The sequence below is a fragment of the Thermobia domestica genome, chromosome 5 (assembly GCF_964235325.1).
Source record: "Thermobia domestica chromosome 5, izTheDome1.hap1.1, whole genome shotgun sequence".
In the NCBI taxonomy this organism is placed as follows: domain Eukaryota; kingdom Metazoa; phylum Arthropoda; class Insecta; order Zygentoma; family Lepismatidae; genus Thermobia; species Thermobia domestica.
The window spans coordinates 43,767,246-43,786,547 of NC_137458.1; the positions used below are offsets into that span (position 1 = coordinate 43,767,246).

General features: G+C 37.7%; 1 protein-coding gene across 1 annotated transcript in view; it reads right to left on the reverse strand.

Annotated features, from left to right (window-relative positions):
• The window catches only part of LOC145684642 (leukocyte elastase inhibitor-like), a 61,912-nt gene that overhangs the window by 1,555 nt on the left and 41,055 nt on the right, over positions 1-19,302 (reverse strand). Inside the window, exons 4-7 of the mRNA XM_081757038.1 lie at positions 16,496-16,703; positions 13,535-13,749; positions 9,076-9,264; positions 5,635-5,788 (exon numbers count right to left, since the gene is read on the reverse strand). Of these exons, the coding sequence (XP_081613164.1) occupies positions 5,635-5,788; positions 9,076-9,264; positions 13,535-13,749; positions 16,496-16,703 (766 nt within the window). The remainder of the gene's footprint in view (positions 1-5,634; positions 5,789-9,075; positions 9,265-13,534; positions 13,750-16,495; positions 16,704-19,302) is intronic.

Genomic DNA, 19,302 nt, shown 5'->3' on the forward strand with positions numbered 1-19,302 from the left:
CACGGAGGCGATAGAGAAACAGAACGCTTGTAGAGGCATAAATCGTTGAGGTATTTTTAATTTAGTTAATCAGAGTGCTCCTCTAACCGTGTATATTTGAGGATAACCGTTTGAGATTAGATAAAATTCGTTCGCCATGTAAATTTATAACAAAATGACGCGCGTCTATTTACTTTATTTCATGGTTCTCCCATATTCACTTTCAAATGATAGGCTTCAGTTGTAATCTAAATTCATACAATTATACGCACTCATCTCAAGATTTTTCACTTCATGATGTAGAGGCAGGCATGGGCGCCCTAAAGGGAAGGTGGGCCCCTCCCTGGCTTACGAAAACAACTTAAATTTCTTAAAATTTTCTTAATACAAATAAAAAATACCAAATGTAATATAGCAACCAGGGGATGGGCCTCTTCTAGAAAAGTTTCTTCGGGCGCAGCGGTTACTCTTGACCCCCGTAGCTCACTTTAGGAACAATTCGTCAGGAAAAATAATATATAATAATAATCGCATGCACATGACTGGCAATAGTTCGTGTTGGTCCTTTCGCGATTCTCCGCGACGAATCGAAGAAGTGCGGACCAAAATGAAGTCCTCGCCGCCACGCGGTGGTAACTTAAAAATCCCGACTCTAGATATCTCTTTCGACTCGACGAAACCCTGCCACCAGTGGCACACTAGCTGCAATCCTTCGACGCGTCACTATAGCGAAGATCGACATTTACCGGCAAGTGGGCCACTAGGTGTTGGCGACGTTTACGGCATAGGTGAAGGTTTTCAGGCAGCAATTGAGGCGAACAGTGGCCAGGAATGTGAAGAACTGGGACTACAATTTAGTGTGAGTGGAGAAACCATTCTGCAGCACACTTAAGTTGGGTCGATGGGTTCCACATGATTTGATTCCGCGCCAGAAGGCAAAGCGACCAGACACCTGTGATTGTTTGCTATCTTGTCTGAGAAAGGAGCTATTTCTGGACAGTGTTGACATGTGATGAGAAGTGGCTCCCCTGTACGAAGCTCCACACTTAGCATCCCATGAACCGGTTCTAAAACAGCTGAAACCAGCACTGAACCAGAAGAAGGTCCTCCTGTGTGTTTGGTGAACTGTTCACAGCATCGTGCATCGTAAACTTGTACCAGCTGGTCTTAGCATCAATGGAACTATGTACTGTCAACAGTTGAGCCGTGTTCAAGAAAACTCAAAACTATGGAGCCAGCACTTCAGAATCGCTAAGGGTTCTTCTGTTACAAGACAACGCTGAGCCCCACGTGGTTAGGATGACCCGGCACTCCAGTTTACGCCTTGCATGGGAAACACTATTGCATCCGCCATACTTTCCGTACATTGTACCGTCCGATTATCACCTGTTCCATCCCTTGGACAATCACTTTAGAGGACGCCAATTCAAATCCCTAGTAGAGATGCAAAATGCACTTGATACCTTCCTCGCTTCAGGGCCCACCAAGTTCTACCGCGATGGAATCCATGGCTTTCCAGAACATTGGCAGAAAGTCATCGATGCTGATGGAGGCTATTTTTGATCGTCCAGGTGTCTTAGGTGACATATCGATGTTCGAAGGTGGTGAATAACAAAGTGACAGAACTTTCTTGGTTACCTTTATATTTTAATCATATGTAAGAGATGGCAAGATTAAGTGAACCACAGCACAACAACTCATTGATTCCAGAAATTTAGTGTAGATTGTAAAAATATCGAAGATCACCCAAGATCGGCCGTCCCAGGGTAACAGATTGTAAGATCATACGACATGGCATTGAGGAAAATCTATTCACCAACACACGATGGTTGTCAAACCATCTCGGGATGTTCCAGTTCACTGTAGTTTGTCACCTTTACGATTTCAGGAAAACCATCAGAAGCTCCTGAACTGTGACACACGAGTTAACCTAGCTCAGGTTAAGAGGAGAGTGCATATTTGGCGACAACTGTTGCAACATCTGGGTGATGAAATGAGCTTTCACATTCGAAGAAAAGTAGGTATTTTTCTGAAATACGAATGTGCAAAAACAGTGGCAGAACAGGTCGTCAAACAATGCATAAAGTTATACTGTGTGTATCTTGGAACTACGAAAGGGCATTTTTTTTTTCCGAATTCGTTCCTAACGGTCGTACAGTGGCGTATTTAGGGGGGTGGCTTCCGGGCTTAAGCCCCCCACGAAATCTTACTTAGTATAGTAAAGTAAATGAAATATCTTGCAGAATTTTCACATTTCCAGGCAAAGCCCCCCCTGAAAGTTAGCAAAGCCCCTCCCGAAACAAAATCGTAAATACGCCATTGCGGTCGTACCATCAATACTGATCTTTATAAACTGAAATAGTGTGAAGTCACATTCTTTTCGTTGCCATGGTGATCGCCATTTTATTTTCTAAACAACAAGTAGCTTAAATATCTAAAGGACCTAAATGCAAAGCGGAAACAGTGATGAAATATTTCGGAGTGGCAAACATTAGAGTGAATTAAGTATTTATGTTTCTTTTTAAATATTTCTAATCAATGAAACTAAAAAAAGGAGAAAAAGAAATAGAGAAAACAAATGTACTCATCTTGTTCATAATCAGATATTAACCTTAAGTAATTATGTACATTTTTTGATTCATTAAGATAAGTATCATAACATTGTATACGTGAACAAGATTAATGTTTAACAGTTGTTTAGAATATATGTTCAACCAATCATAATTGGATGTTTTCTTAGTGTGCTATTTCTAAATTAGTGTACTGATGACCCCCGAGCTACTGCATTCCTTTTCCAACGTATCAGAATCGCCATCCAGCGCGGGAATGCGTCATCGATCTTAAGCACATTACCTCCTGGTAAAGAACTGGACGAGATTTTTCTTCTATAACACACAATAAGACGGAAGTAAAGACATCCTAGGAGGCTGACAACCACTTTGACTATGTTAATGAAGAATGTTTTGAATCCAGTTTGGATAAATATACTTGGAAGTCATGGCTAATACCGGTAAATTTGGGAGTGGTAGCAACATTATCTACAGATTTTACTTTGTTGCTCAAAATCGAAGATATTGTTGTCAAGCTGTCCGATGTTTATCTTGGAACAAATATGCTATAACTAATGTTTTAAAAAAACACTTCGTCACATTATTTAAAAATATGTTGGTATGCATGTTCAACTGAAATAGTTTTCCTGGAATGACATGTTAAGAAATGTATAAAAATGTATTAGAAATAAATTCCTAAAATTTCTAAACGCTTTTTTTAAAAAAAAAGTTGATAGAGAATATAAGAAAAGCTATAGCTATAGCGGATTGGAAATTTCCAAAGGCTTGCTTTTCCCCCTTTCTTTTGTGCACTTTCACAATCAAGAGTGGTCACAAGAAAAATAAATGTCCCAATAAAATTAACATTATTCTAAAACATCTTTTTTAAAAGAAAAAAGTATATTTTTACATTTTCCTTGTGCCGACAGTTTGTCAATCCGCATGTTAGTGAATTTATATTGTGTATAATTACTTCTAAAGGTGGATTACATGATAATGACGTTTACATTAATTATTTGATTTCTACCTTATCACTTAGAAATGTGGCGCTCTTACAAATAAGTTCCTTACATATTACCCTTTCTTTTTGAATTTTTTTAATGTTATTCGTAGTTTCCTAAACGCATTTCCATATTCTAAATCTGAAATAGTGGAATTCCCTTTTCCACCAACTTTATAGCCGTTAAAACATTTTATAATAGTAAATAATTTTATAGCCGCTGTCCTTGTTTGTACTAGACTTTAAAATACACCATTCGCTTCATGCGTTTGTATAGAAAAAAAAAAAAAACATGGCGATCACCATCGTAACGGAAAGGAAATTACGACATCACTATTTCAGTCTATTCCGAACTATTGGAGCGCATGTATGCTGCGCTAAGAATATCCTGCATCGGTGACCCGAAAGTGAGTCCTACTGCAACGCAATAACGGAAAACCATATTTGGTTCGAAAAATGCAACAAGAAGTCCAGGAACTTGTGTTTGGTAACTTTAAAAGAAGAGATTTGTTGCTAATTTGAATAAATGAATATAGGATATTGCTTATTGTTATTTTTGATAGAAAGACAATAGGCCTACTACTTTAGATGCATTTTAATTATTATTGAAACAAGTTACGTAGAGAAAAGGTTATAAAATAATAAATATAGAAATTATAAATTTTAACAATTTACGCATGTCATGGAGGAAGACCTCCATGTGCGAATTTCTTATGTGTTGCTTCTTAGCATAATTAATGAAGTACTTAGAGGAAAGTTTGATGGTATAGGCTGAGGTTTATACTGACAAGGATTTAATTTAAAGGTTGACTCACGATGCCCGTTTTGACTGATTAATTGCAAGGATATTATAAAATACAGGATCTGCCCTTACAACAAAATCTTGAAGCCATACGTCACAGTTTCACCACCCTTACTCTGCCCACTCTGCCCAATAAGATTGCAATATTTTGAGCCAACAATCATAGCGGAAACAAAAGTAGCCAATCAGACGATGGCGAAAACGAGAGTAGCCAATCAGACTTGCCGATGCTCGGTTGTTTTTTTGGCTTCATTAATTTAGTAGGATAAAGATACATATCGCCAGACCCTCTATTTTATAACATCCTTGATTAATTGACTGGCCCAATGACTGACTTTTTGTTTACCATTTGTTTAGTTTACATACTGTTTTTTTTGGGCTTTTTACCTGTATTTTTATTTTGTTTTTGTATTTTGACATTTTTTCTTTTTTTAACTTTTAGATTTTACTTTCTTGAAAGTGCATTTACGGAACCTCAGCCTGTTTGTTTCTTTTATTTTTAATTTTAAAAGTTTTTAATATCCATTATTGAATTGAAATTACATTACTTGATGGCATCGAATCTTGGCACATGGTATATAGTCCTGACTTTTCCTCCTTGGATTACTACCTGTTTCGGACTGTGGAGGACATCCTGAAATCACTAACAAACAGGAAGGGGAAACAACAGTGACTGACTTCTTTGCCTGACAGGACAACACGTGCTATCGACGTGGAATTGAGGAACTGGCAAGAAGGTGACTGCATACAGTCCAACACAAAGGGCCATTACTTTAAATATGAACTTGCTTCCATTGTACTGTAATAAATACAGGAATATTGTGTACCAGACTACTGCAAGAATTATGAGTCAGTCTTGTAATAGTGGTGGGACCAAGGTTGTCCACAGGTGGATTTTAAAGCAGAGTTTACTGCCAAGAGATATTTTAGGGGGACATTTTTTAACTGAAATTGACAGAATCGAACTTTAATTATACCACCATGATGCTGTTAAGGACGCTGAATTGAATAAAATTTAGTCTACGGAAAAAGTTATGTGGGTTTTGTCACAACCAACTTCCACCTTCTCTACGGTCTACTACTTATTTTGGGGCATCGTAAATTGGGGGGAGATGTCCAAGCATATGAGGGCGTGCCAACCACCAACTAACGACGTACTGACTACACGTTTTTTCAACTTAAAATCCCTTGCTACTGCACTTAGTTCCTTTGGGGCTTCATGTAAAGGAATTTTCTATTAAAAAAAATTTTAAAAAGTATATTTAGATTTTTTCCTGTAACATCTTATTAAATACAGACTCCACCTGATGCTACTGCCGCTTCGGTTCCTTTTTCATCAACTTCGATAAATGCCTTTTGAATCACATTGGTTATATGTAACTTATCGAACAGAGAAAATCTTGATACAGCAATGCCACTTAAGTCTGCAGTTTTCAGGAACATCTTGGTCATTCCCATCTGAAATAAAAATTAAAATATACAAGTATCGTATTAGCTGAAGCAAGGAATATTTGAAAATTAATCACTACAATATACTTCGAATGTAATTTTATAGTTTATCTCACGTTGAAGAATTGGTAGCTTGTAGCTTCTTTTAGTAAATGTGATTTCGATTCTTGTGGTATTGTTGCGCTCTCTCAGAACGTTGCTCTCTTTCAGCTAATTATTTACATGAATAATATTTATACTAAGCTTAAACTGCCCCCACTTTGCTGTCGATCTCAATCTAAATGGTAATTTCCTCCTTTTGACATACAATCCATGCACCGTCATTTTTCCATGTGCAAGGTTTTAATCGAAGTCAGGGAAGCTTGTAAGCAGGGAAGCAAAAGTTAGTCATTGAAATAATAGAAGAGTCAAAAATATTGAAATATTTAAAGCAATTAGAAGCTAAAACTTTGTGTAGGAGTTTAAAACTTATACAAGAACACATTTTAATAAACATAATATCAAGAGAAAAGGTAGTAACGTAGGACAAAACCATTCCTTTAAGTTTCAAACATTGTTTTGTTTGGCTTTATAGCGGAGCTTTTCACGAGAAATGACGAAGGGGCTGGCAATATAGACCCTAGTAAGAAGGTAGAATGGTCATTTTCAATGACGCATTCGTCTACATAAAAATTTATCATACATTTTTTTTTATCTATTTAGTAAAAGATCGTTTGCTAGTGTAGTTTCCTCATGAGCAGAACTTAACCCTCGAGAAGTCGCGTTAAAAAAGTAACGCGAGTAGTCGCGCGCGGTCAAAAAGACCGCACGAACATAATGTGTTGCAAATATCGTTTTCAACATTTTTCTTGTATTAGAAATGTAATTTTGTATATTTTCTGATTAAGAGGGAATAACATTTTTATTATTATAATAAGTTTTACAGTAATAACTATTAGAGAAACCCTTCAATTAGACATGTCCTTTTTTTTATTTCTCATTTGGAATAAAATGTTTTTTTTTCGTTACGTATTTCTTTAGATAGATAGCTACGCACTGCTTTTATTGAAAATTCTGAATCTGATGATCTTTTGTTTTTGTCAACTCTGGTTCGTCTAAAATTAGAAATGCAATAGTAAATTAGTTAAAAATATACTATATAAACATAACACTAAAACAAAGCTTCACAGCGCATTTTACATTGAATTAGAGCTCACTCGTAGCTAAGCGGTTAGCGTACACACTTCCGGCTTCGATTCACAGTGGGACCTCATGTGGTTCGGATCCTTCGTTAAGCGGTAGGTCCACGTCTTACATAGCCTTGATGCTCAAAAGGGCGCTACATTGAAATCAAATCAAATTTACATTGAATTGTTTTACGGTCCTGTTATTTTGAAACTTCACCTATACAGCACTACATTGAATTATTTTAGCTTATCTTCAAATTTACACTGTTCTACACTTCGTCGTCGCTTATTTCGTCCTCTCCGGCTCTGATTATATTCGGAGAATCGCTGGCTATTTCTGAGTTTAAGATCTTCAGATTCGCTCGCAGACTCCTCAGTTCACCTTTCGTTTTCACTCACTTATATCTAAATATATATATATATATATATATATATATATATATATATTTGTTATGATCTTCCATTAAAGTATATTTATGTTTATAAAGCTTAAAACATCTCCAAAGCAAAGGTCACGTGCAGACCGAAACATTGAGAAAAAACATTACACGGTTAGTCGCGCGCGGTGGAAAGCACCGCAGAATCACTAAACAATCACTAGTAGTTAAACTAAACAACGGATAACGAAGTGATTGAGCAGGAATGTTCGGGAAGGTGAGGGGGAAGATTAGCTAGACGGAGAAGTCTGTCGAACAAACACAATGGACACACGATCGAAAATAATTTCCCTGCGGTGCTTTTGACCGCGGCGCGACTAATCGAGGGTTAAAATTAATTCGAACCTAAGTACAGCCAGTAGCTGCCTTGTACTTTAGACTCTAAAATATCGTTAAGGTGCCCATATATTTTCAGTTTTAGCGCCCAGTTTAACTAGGCAAAAAACCGTTTATAAACAAGTGATTCTCATTTTAAAGTGTGAAACTGTGGTAGACTTCCACACTATACGAATTCAATACTCAAACTTGAAGTGGTACATTTATAGAACTTATTATTGGGAAGCTGAGCTGAGTTCGAAAACCTGTTTCTTGATATGTTACAGTTTTTGCTCTACAGAAATCAGTATTCAAACCGGAAGTAGTAGTAAATTACAACTTTCGGTTTTGGTAGTGTTGCGGGTTGTAATTGGATTTTTTCCTTGATACCTTGAGTCGTTTACAGAAAACAGCTTCTCGCTATCTACTACCGTTATTTTGTTATATGGTGATAATTATTGAAACCAGATATGGTTCATTTAAATCACTTCTAGATTGATTTGATGATTAAGGGAGGAGGTAGAACCTATTCTTGAGAAGCTGAATCGATTGCAAAAAAATCGCATCTCGATATCTCTTACCGTTTTTGTCTTAGGGTAGTATTGAAACCACAAATGTAAGTAAATTTCAACCACTTCCGGTTTTGGTACAGTGTTGCAAATTGTGATGGTATGATACAAAGCAGCTTGTCGCTATACAATACCATTTTGTTCTAAAGTGAAAAATGTTAAAATGGTTAATTTGAATCATTTCCGGTTTGAAAAGAGGGTTAACGGAGGAAATGGAACCTATTATTGGGACGCTGAATCGATTGAAAGAAGAAAAAAAGTGCTTCTCGAAATCTCTTACCATTTTAGCTTGTATACCTGTCGACAGACGGACGAATGGACAAAGGCACTCTATAAGACTTCCAACATTTATGCTAGCATAGCTTGGAAAAGTAAAACTGAACGGTGAATTGAATTGACATGGTGTGGGGCACTTTCAGGTTATAGACCAGTTGCCGTTACCAGTTGCCGCTATATGTTTACATCCGTTAAACTGCGCGATTTATCGTTGTAATTACATTCCTGTTCCTCAGTTCAAATGACTGCGTAAAAACCTATCTCAGTTCGCACACTATAAAGTTCATTTTTGGCTTTACATAGAATAAAGTGCGCAGTGGAACTTCAAGTATATTGGCCCCTTTAGTTAATTTTATGAGGATTTCGAAGTTTCATCCCCATTATATGTATCGCGGACTTTAAGTCTCATATTAGCCGTAGTGCTATAAGTGGAATACGCGCAAAGAAGTAGAGACTTGCATTTGTCATTAAACTTGAAAATAAGAAACCCAGTACTGCTAAGTACCTTCAAAGTCTAAATAAACTATGTGTACCTTTTGTAAAACTCTCTTTAAGATCAAGGATGTTTCCAATTTAAATTTTGGTAAAGAGACATTAACTGCTTGTACTCTCATTTTCTCAATCACCGCCGCCATGTTGATTCCATGCGCTAGTTGATTTTCCAATGTGAGTAATTCATTCATTTTGTTTGGTAGAAATATAAACATGCTTAGTTTGTTTCCCTAGAAAAAATAGAATAATGTTCTTTGAAAATTTTTATTAAATTAATTGACATTTTATTAATCTAAATACATATGTCATTTTAACTATTGTGTGTTGAAGGCCTTAAAATTGCAACACCAGGAAGATTGCTAAATGTGTACAGAACATGGAAAAACAATGACATGATTGACGATGTAGCTGCACTGCGTATTATGTTCGTTGGCCATAGTGATGATACTGGAGAGGCAAGCGCTCAGTCCCCGGCGGCTACGTCTGTCCCCTCAGAATGCTGTGAGTCAAGTAAACACAGAACTATCCTTTTCGGTATTAAAAAAGTAATAGTTTCCTTCCAAATTTCCCTGCCCCCTAGGAAATTAAAGTATGGCGTCCTCATCATTGGTTGCCCACAGTCCCTGGCTGGAGTAATCGAGAAAAGGACGGAGTCGCAGTCGTATAATGAAAGTTTTCGTCGGCAAACACGACGACCACACCAAAAGATTTCCACAGGAACTTTAAGTACTGTAGAATTACGGCATTTAGAGACTGAGAAACACCATTACGTGAATTAGGTTCAGTATCAGACGTACAGTAATGTAATTATACAGTAGTTCCAATATTGATTCGGTGACTTTAAAAAAATAATTTAGTGATCACAAAAGTTCCATTATGCCACCGACCACAAGATCACATTTTATGCGAGTGGCAACTGAAAATCGTACAGACACATTTCTTCATCTTGTCTTTTGCTACAAATCATAAACATCTGTGCCTGCAATGGTGTTGAGAAGATCGTGCACGGTGGACTAAATGACATGATATCGTGTTCTCGATGAAATCCTGTTTCTACCTACAGTACCACGATGACCAACTCATATGTCTGCAAAACCACGATGATATATTGGGCAGAGCATGCATTCTGCATCATCACACCAATGCCCATTACCGGATATTACGATATGAGATAAAATAGAATTCTGATTCATTCGAAATTAATTCACATTAACAAGACTGACGAGACACTGTAATATCGCTGAAGTTTGAAACCTGCTGTGACCCAGCTTTTACATATCCTGAATGGGACCATTCTCTAACATACTAGTGCGTGATCACAAGTAGGACGCAAGTTCATAAGTAGACATCATCTTCTTCTGATCTCTTGTACGAACGCTAAATTAATATTTTAGTTATTTACACACGTTGGTTCAAAACGCAAAACGATTAGTACACGGAAGAATCCCTGCAGTGATAGCAATTAACATGGTCACGTGGGACCAAGTCATACGGCTCCCAATATCCCAGAGGGACAAACACTAAAATCTCTCCTCTTTATATGGATATGTCGCAGCAGTTATTAATGCCAATTAATGACACTACATGTGATACTACCGAACTACTGTTGCATATGCACAGAGTATCTGTAATCATTTTGTAGTAAATATAGATACCTTGTAACTATGTTTCTTCCTAACAAATTTGGCATATTATCTTTCCTAGTATAATAATTTTTAAAGCCACGGATCCAGTGTATTAATATTAGTTAAAATAATAGTAATAAAAAGAGCTCTGTGATAGTCTTGAATCATATGAACATGCTATCATATTTTTAAATAGAAACAGCTAAGCTAGATATACGTACAATGACGCTTTGAGGTGATTAGGATGCTTTAGGTATTATACTTGACAAAACTCTAGGATGTGGTTTATACCTGGAAGTTATGGACTGTAAACCTCAATAAAAATTTTAAAACATCTCCTGATCCGTAATATATGATACAAATTTTGAAAAGGGCAATAGTTCCATTATTATTGATGGGTTTCAAATTCCTGTCGGATTTAGAAACTGCATCTCAAATATAGACTCGTATCAATATGAAATAACTTAAAGTGAACATGATAATTTAAAGTTTTAGAATTGGTAACATTGTGATGTTAATGTTTTATGAACAAGAAGGAGTTAGTTTTATTACAAGATGAAATGCTTCAGGAAAATATGCACTGGGTTGTCCGCAAAGGACCCCCAAATCCCCAAATGTTTACAGAGAGAAAGCTATGGTGAAAATAGGACATATAAAAATTATATATATACCTACTTCTTCCTATATTTTTTATTGAAATTTTATTTCCTCTTCCCACTCTTCTGTATTCTGTTGAAATTCGATTTCTATGAGCTGCACAAGTAACAGCCTATCAGATTCTAGCAACGTCGAGAAAGACTAGCGCTATTATCGCGCTTTCTATTGGCGTAACAATCAAAGAAGGAAAAAAAAATAGCTGCATATCAAGCTTAGTAGCTTCAGCACATTCATTCACATCAAGAGTAGCAGACAGGGCGCAACGTTTGTCTGCAACTTGCGAGATCGTGAGAGAAGAGGTTAAACACGGTGGGGCAGTCTTTTTACATAGTTCCAGGGGTGAAAGTGAGGGGGAACACGGGAGGACCCATTACCCCACTTCCAGAAAACATCTATGGCGTCCCCCGGGAAAAGATGAGCACGGGGGACGGCGTGATGTCGTCCGTCCCTGTACCTTTTCAGATCCACTTTTATCCCTACAAAGTTCTAGTGTTACCTAAGATACGAGTACAATAGTACATTTTCGGGATAGTCTTCTAAACTAATTCCGGCCTACGAAAAGAGTAAACCTATGTGTGCTGCCAGCAAACACATACGAAGTAAAGTAAAGTACATCTAGTACATTTAGTAAAAGTACATTTAATAAAGTAAAAACTCTTTTATCATAGTGACTTAGGTGCCACGGTAATATTTCGGTCATCTTGGTGTACAGTAATTGGTGACAGTCCCTGATCACATCATTTTTACCTTACAAACAGAATGTCTGTTTTATACACAATTACACATCTCCCCATACAATAAAGTGGCTTTTATCAGGACCATTATTGAGGTATCCCAACAAAGTAAAAAAGAAATTCAACCGTACCAACACCAAACAATTATTGCTTCCTAACCAACCTTCTAACCCAAAAGAGTAAGAAAACCCAACAGAAGAGTTGCTCTACTACACAGTCCATTACTGGATACACAACATAGAAGAGGAAAACTTCAACCACCAAACACTTGCAGCGGATTCAGTAGGAATTGAAGAAAGTAGAAAAGCAACCCCAATACAAGATCTGCAAAGCCAACTACCCAGACAACTTACAGATTTCTTCCCTTAGAAAAGGACTGCCTCATGGTAATGAGCCCCCTGCAGCGTGAGGAAGTTGAGTCTGATGCCATCTTCTTCATGAACTCATTAAATGCAGAAGCTCACCTGAAACAGAGCCACAACCTACTATCAGAGCTCAGCCTCCCCAGCACAGAGAAACCCCAACCAAACTCCACGCCCCAACTGGAAAGCCAACAGTTCCAACCACGACGCAGACAGAAGATGCACAGCAAGAAGAAACAACCAACTTGAAGCACACAGATGTCTCGCCCAAATGTAACTTCACAGCGACACCATACAAAAGACATCAAGCAACATACACATGCATCAACAAAGGTATCGACACACAAACTGGCTTAGCTGAGATCCTCTCTAAGTTCACAGAAGATCTCATTCACAAACGTAACTAGCGTACAGTATAACGAAGAGCCTCTTTTATTTATTCAGTCCTTCTCCAGGGATCCCGGGACTGTGTTCAAGCTCATCATAAAAGGCGTTAACATATGCAAGAGAAGACACAGTGTGAAGACATCTAAAAATAACCCGAGGGCCTTTAACCGTAGCTGCTACTCATATGGACGCATCAAGATTTAATGCTGCAAACTCATGCAATTTCTAGTTGTGAGGGGATCTGGAAACAAATAGGTGCACTGAGAAAAGATCTTTCAGTGTGTATGATCTCAAAAAGAAGTTTCAGATATTCTAAACGAAGATCGTAAGCATAACCTGGCCATCAATGGATCATAGTCGAAGGCAGTGACAATTCAAGGAGAATCCTGGGCAGGAAGCCACAAAATATCTCTTCGGGACTAGGCCTATATCTTCGATCGTTTTTAACATGGATTATCTTTTTTTTTTGATTACTACTTTTCACTTCTAAATTGAAAATTACCCCCGAAGGAAAATCTTCTGAAATCACCAATGGCTGGAGGACTGCTGACTAACACTTCCACCTCATAATATCAACTTGAAGCTTAAATTTACATTTTACAAGCAATTTCATGTTAATACGACTTATCATTTGGAATCAATGACTTTTAAGTTCGGCAAAACTTAAAAACAAAATAACATACACACACATAAAAAATACTGTACACATCAGTATAAATCAAATACGACTCTTACCTGATAGGGTAATTCTAACACTTTAGCCTGTAGATCTTCAAGCTCCACATACGGAAAATCGTTTACTTGATGCATCATATTAACACTGACTTTATACTTTTCGTCCAAATAAAAATCACATTTCTTTGTATTTCTAGGATAAAATTTTCTTGCCCAAATACCTTTGAAGTATAGCGCATTTATTAACAATAGTTTTGTGTATTTATCCAACAAATCTGAAAGTAAAAGTGTAAATAAGTATGGTTATGTACAACAGTAGCCCTATGTTGAACTGAAGTATGATACAGATATGAAAATGTTATATGGGAAAGAAATACACAGGTAAATAGAATGTAAATTATACCACAGATTCATTACATGAATATAAAGATAAATTTCAGAACTGTACAATGTCTTTAACTTATAGATTTAAACAGGTGTTGGATGTGTTTCTAGGGAATGTAATGCCACGTTGTTTGTATGCGAGACAGTAAGTCTTCGACACATCTGCTGGAGAACCATGATGTCAAAGATGTCCACCAAATATACCCCACATATTTTCGAAGGATATGTTAAGTGATCATGTAGACTAGGGTATCCCTCGTTCCTCGAAGAAGGGTTGCACGTTCCACCATGCATGTGGCAGGCACGTAGCTGAGGGGTGGGCCCGGGGAATCCGGATCCCTCTTCGAGACCATAAATGAAAAAAATTAAGGAAGAATGAAACAAAAAGAAACAACAAAAAGAAGAATCACCGTTAAAAGTAAAAAGGTACACAGCAAGCGTTTGGTTACCCTTTCTTATGAGGAACTTTGTGTGGAGGAAACGGAGGAGGGGGTAAGTTAAAAATGAATATTATTGTAACAGAGCATTCTGATTTCCATGTAGTTCTATGTCAAACCTATGGACTACAAATGACGATCGATAAACCGGTTCGATCAGAGACTCTCAGGTAGAACATGAGAAATGTCCACAATCACCAATCATATGAGCATGGCAACATAGATTCTACTTACACTTGTCAAAGAAATTTTCAATTTCGCGTCAACACTAATCTATTTTATAGGATGTCTTTACTGCCGTAAGAGATCTCGTTGCTATCCTTGACGGCATTAAACGAAGATAACAAAAAAGCAGAAGAAAGAAGACAAGAAGAACCGACTTCGAATAAGCTCGAAAGACTATCTTTTTCAATACTTTTTAATATTTTTTTCTCGAGATTTCTTTATAGTTTGTTATTAAAATACTTACTAACATATCCTCATTTTATTGTCGTAACAAACCAATATGGGTATGTTGCCAGTAAAATAGTTTAGATGGATCGAGCCCCTGGTGTGTAACCACAGTATTTCATGTCACGTCTCCCCCATTGCGAAATCCTGGCTAAAAGAAACCAATGTATGTTGCCAGAAAAATAGTTTAGAATGATCGATCCCCTGGTGTGGTAACCAGAGTGTTTCATCACGGACCCCCTCTATTACGAAATCCTGACTACGTGCCTGCATGTGGCCGGGTATTGTCCTGCTAAAATATGGCGTGCGGAGTTGTCTGATGGAGAGGTCTCAACCTCAATACTCATTGCTATAGTGTTGACTGCTGAGGTTACCCTGAACGCGTAGCAGCCGAGCTTGCATGTTATATATAATAGAGGCCATCATTCTGTTCGGTAGCTATAACTCTCGACAATGCCTTCTGGCTGATTATGTTCGCCACTATAGCGTATTACGAGTATACAACAATTACAATAAACCAGATTGAAGAGCAAGTACGAAAATACGACGATTTATTATTCAGTATGCCAGCAACGCGCGCCCTTTCACGCGTTCACGCGTCCTTTCTGGTTCTCGCACAACGAAAGCAGATGTAAGGGCATGTGAACACCAGTCTAGCGTTCAGTAGACGTCGTAGAACCGTCGATGTTGGCAGTTGCACATTGATAATATGCTCCAGCGTTGAATTAACACAGTGCAGGACGTTGTATTGTTCGTCATGGCCATGTGGACAAGATGTCTGCCATCCCGAAATGTGATGACATTAAGCTGTAATTAGCTGTGTACGGCTCTCTTATGTTAATCGCTTGCATAAGAACATTGTTGTCGTGGCGACATGCCAGTGTACGCACCGATTTTAGCGGTAGAAGAAGCCACCTTCCCGTAGGCAGACTATGCGGCCCCACTCAAATGCTGTAATGTATTTTTTTATTGCGTTCTTTGAAGTCGATGAGGCACAGTCATACTTGTCCTCAGTTTTCGGTTCGCGTTTCCACGTGCCATATTCTGACTTCTGCCTTAACCGCCCTCTCACGGTACCACTAAAATAATCGAAGTACGTCCTGTTGAGCCCATATGTATACGCTGTCTCACTGAAATTGTAATATTTCTTACTTCATATCCTGTTCTACAGGGGTGCCCACAAGCGAGGTTTAGAGCACAGGTTGTGCCCATGTGTTTTTTAAAATTGAAAATGGCACAATCGAACTTTAGCGATATCATAACGGTGCTTTTAAGAACGGAAAAATTCGAAATTGAATAAAATTTAGTCTACAAAGCAAGTTTCTTGGTTTCTTTACAATCAATTTCTGTCTCCTCTAGTACCTTTTCCCGAGGGAGGAAGAGATGGTAATATTCCAGGTAGGATTGCGCCGAAACACATGGGGTGGATGGGCAGATCTGTTATTGTATAAGTGCAGTGAATCAGGACGCATTCTTGACGTTCGTTCTTGGTTAGACACGTACGCAGAAATTTATGTCGGGAAGAGTCCAAATATTTGGAGAGAGTTTAAATTCAATATAAGGATAAATTATATTAAAATTTGAAAAAACACCCCTAAAATTAGACTAAATTTAGAGAAAAGTCGGGATTTTGTGAGGCCTAGACCCTCAGAACCTTTTCCCTGTGCATGTCTCTGTTCTTGATATTGCGATTTTCACAAATATCACAGTAAAAGGAACGAATTTAAAATAATATTGCTTAAATGCGTACCTGGCGAAATAAAATTTTTAATTTTGTGGTGTGTTCTCTCATCAATCCAAGAATTTATGACATTTGTCGCTTTTTTAGCTGCGAAATCGATTTCTTCCGTTTGAGCGTAAAATGAAGAAGCAGCAACTTTCTTAAATTCGTCTTTCATTTTAAATCTCTTGTGTATATATACCTTATTTGCCATTTCGAATATATTTTCATTATAATCCTGAAAGAATGTCAAGTGTAATTAATCAAATATTAATTATTTTTTTTACAAATTAATAATATCCATATTATTCAATATTTGAACATTTTTAAAAGATAGAAAGGAAAGGAAAATATATTGTATCTTCTAGTTGAATAGCAGTTTCAGTAACTCTAAAACTACAAAAATAGCAATGAAATAATGTTTTGTTGAGAGAAGTCTATGTATCTTATAACCGTCACCAGGTTATAGAAGTATTTTTTGTGGACACTCGTAAAGACGGTAATTATTTTTCGATTTATACTTTATTCTGCGACGCAAATACGTTCTTTCTTCGATGGGAACTGTTTTTCTTCCCACACAACAGGACAAAGGAGTCTTTTATCGTTCACTCATATATATATAACGTTGCTTTGTGGTGAGAATATCTTACCTGTTAGTGAGCGACAAAGCTTCTCAGTGCTTCTTCCTTATGTATTAATATGCAAAAACTATGTTCTATAGTTATTTGGAACTGAATGAAGTGTATTCTCTAATCATTTATGGAAATATTGCACACCAGGTGTCTGAGCGCCAGAATGACGACAACCACATCGCTTTGCCAGTTCGTTATCTAAACGTCCTCACACCCAAGGTATCGCAATGTCTTGTGCGTCGTGGCTAGTGGACTAAAATTAACGTCAATTCTTTTTTATATTCGATTTGCATGTACATGCAGGCGATTTAACCTGAGTGCTCTTTGGAATGAACTGCCAACATTGACCAACCGGTCAATGCAGGTCGAATCTCGAGTGCTTCAGCTCGAGGAGTGTTACTCCGCACATTTAAGATGACACCACGTCGTGACATCGAGCATAACATTATGTTAAGGGGCACAAGCTAATTAGCAGGTGAAGGTTGTAGTTAATGGCTAGCCCCAATTAGTGAAGACCCAGGTTCGCCAACCCAGTGTGTATCAGTTGTAAACGCGCCCTCCAACATTTTCATTCTATTTTGGCAACTACATTCTCTACAGTCTACATTCTCTTGAGGGAGACTAACGTCAACTTCTATGGATTTGTTCAGCAGCAACAAGTTTCATCATGGAATTATCCCGGTTACACTCGTGCAGTGCTAATCCACCATTTGCATTAATGGTGTGAGAAAAGTACCTATAGTGGAATCATAATCATAATCTTCCATACAGATATATAAAAGTGATAAAGGGCTATAGTGTAGTGAAAAAGCGAAGTGTGATTTTATTAGTGAAAATAATTATACATATTCAGTGTTGAGTGTTGTGATTGTTTTTCTACTACGTTATTTTTAATAGCATTTTAATAAATAAGCATGGTGTCGCTTAATTCAGTGTGTTTTTGTTGTATGTATGAATAATGTTTGTGTGCTTGTGGTTTGAGTGACCGTTTGATCGTCTGTGACGTTTTCGAGTCGAGACATCCGAACACCTCGGTGCCTAATGCTCATCTCGTTATTGAGACCGGCGGGTAATTTGGGAAAAATTATGTAACCCTTTTTTGGAGATGCCCTTCAATGTCTTATCCAGATAAGTCCAGGTCACCTGAAAATACTCATTGGCAGAACAACGGAGGACATACCCCGGAAAGCGGTTATAGTAATCTTTATTGCTATTAGTGGTTGGCATTTAAAAAATGTATAATTCTTTGGTTTGTACTCACTTCAGAAATTCCATAAGATGTATCAATTTAAAATTTATCAACCAAAGGTAAATACACCGGTGTGCAAAACTTAAGGACGAAAGTAAGTTTCACAGACGGTAAAACTTCCAAGTAGCACAGATTGTTGAAATTTGAACGATACATAAAAAGTAGTGCTGCAGCATGCTACAGGAAACAGCAGGAGGGAACACACGATTGGAACAACAAGAACTGCATTGTTATACAGAAGCAATAACTTACATTGAAGCCACTGTAGCTCATGATGCGACTGACATTATCATCATCATCATAGGTATTTTGCCTTTATTGGCAGGTCACTTGTTGCAACGGAGAAACTTCCATGCTCCACGGTCCTCCGCTAACCTCTTCGTCTTCGCGTATGATCCTTCTGTTTTAATATCATCCATTAATTGTAGTCTTCTTCGCCCCCTCCATCTCTTTCCCGCCACTATACCTTCTAGGGCGACCCTCATGATACAATCTCTTCTTAGGCAATGTCCCAACCAGTTTCTCTTCCTCTTCCTAATAATATCTAAAAGTGTTCTTTTCTCGCCCACCATTTCTAACACTCTCTCATTCGTTTTCCGCTCGACCAACTAATTCTTTCCATTCTTCTCCACACCCACATTTCGAAGGCTTCCAGTCGATTTTCGTCACCTTTACATAATGTCCACGTTTCCGCCCTATACAGTACAACACTCCACACGAAGCATTTTATGAATCTTTTTCTCAACTCTTTATTCAAGGTCCCACAAAACAGACTTTTCTTCCTCCTAAAGGCTTCTTTCGCCATTCCTATCCTTGCTTTTATTTCACGTTCGCACTTCATGTCATTACTAAGAATACTACCCAGGTATCGAAAACTATTCACTTGTTCTATTTTCTTCCCTCCTACTTTTATATTTGACACAGACCCCTTCGTTCCAATCACCATGGCTTTTGTC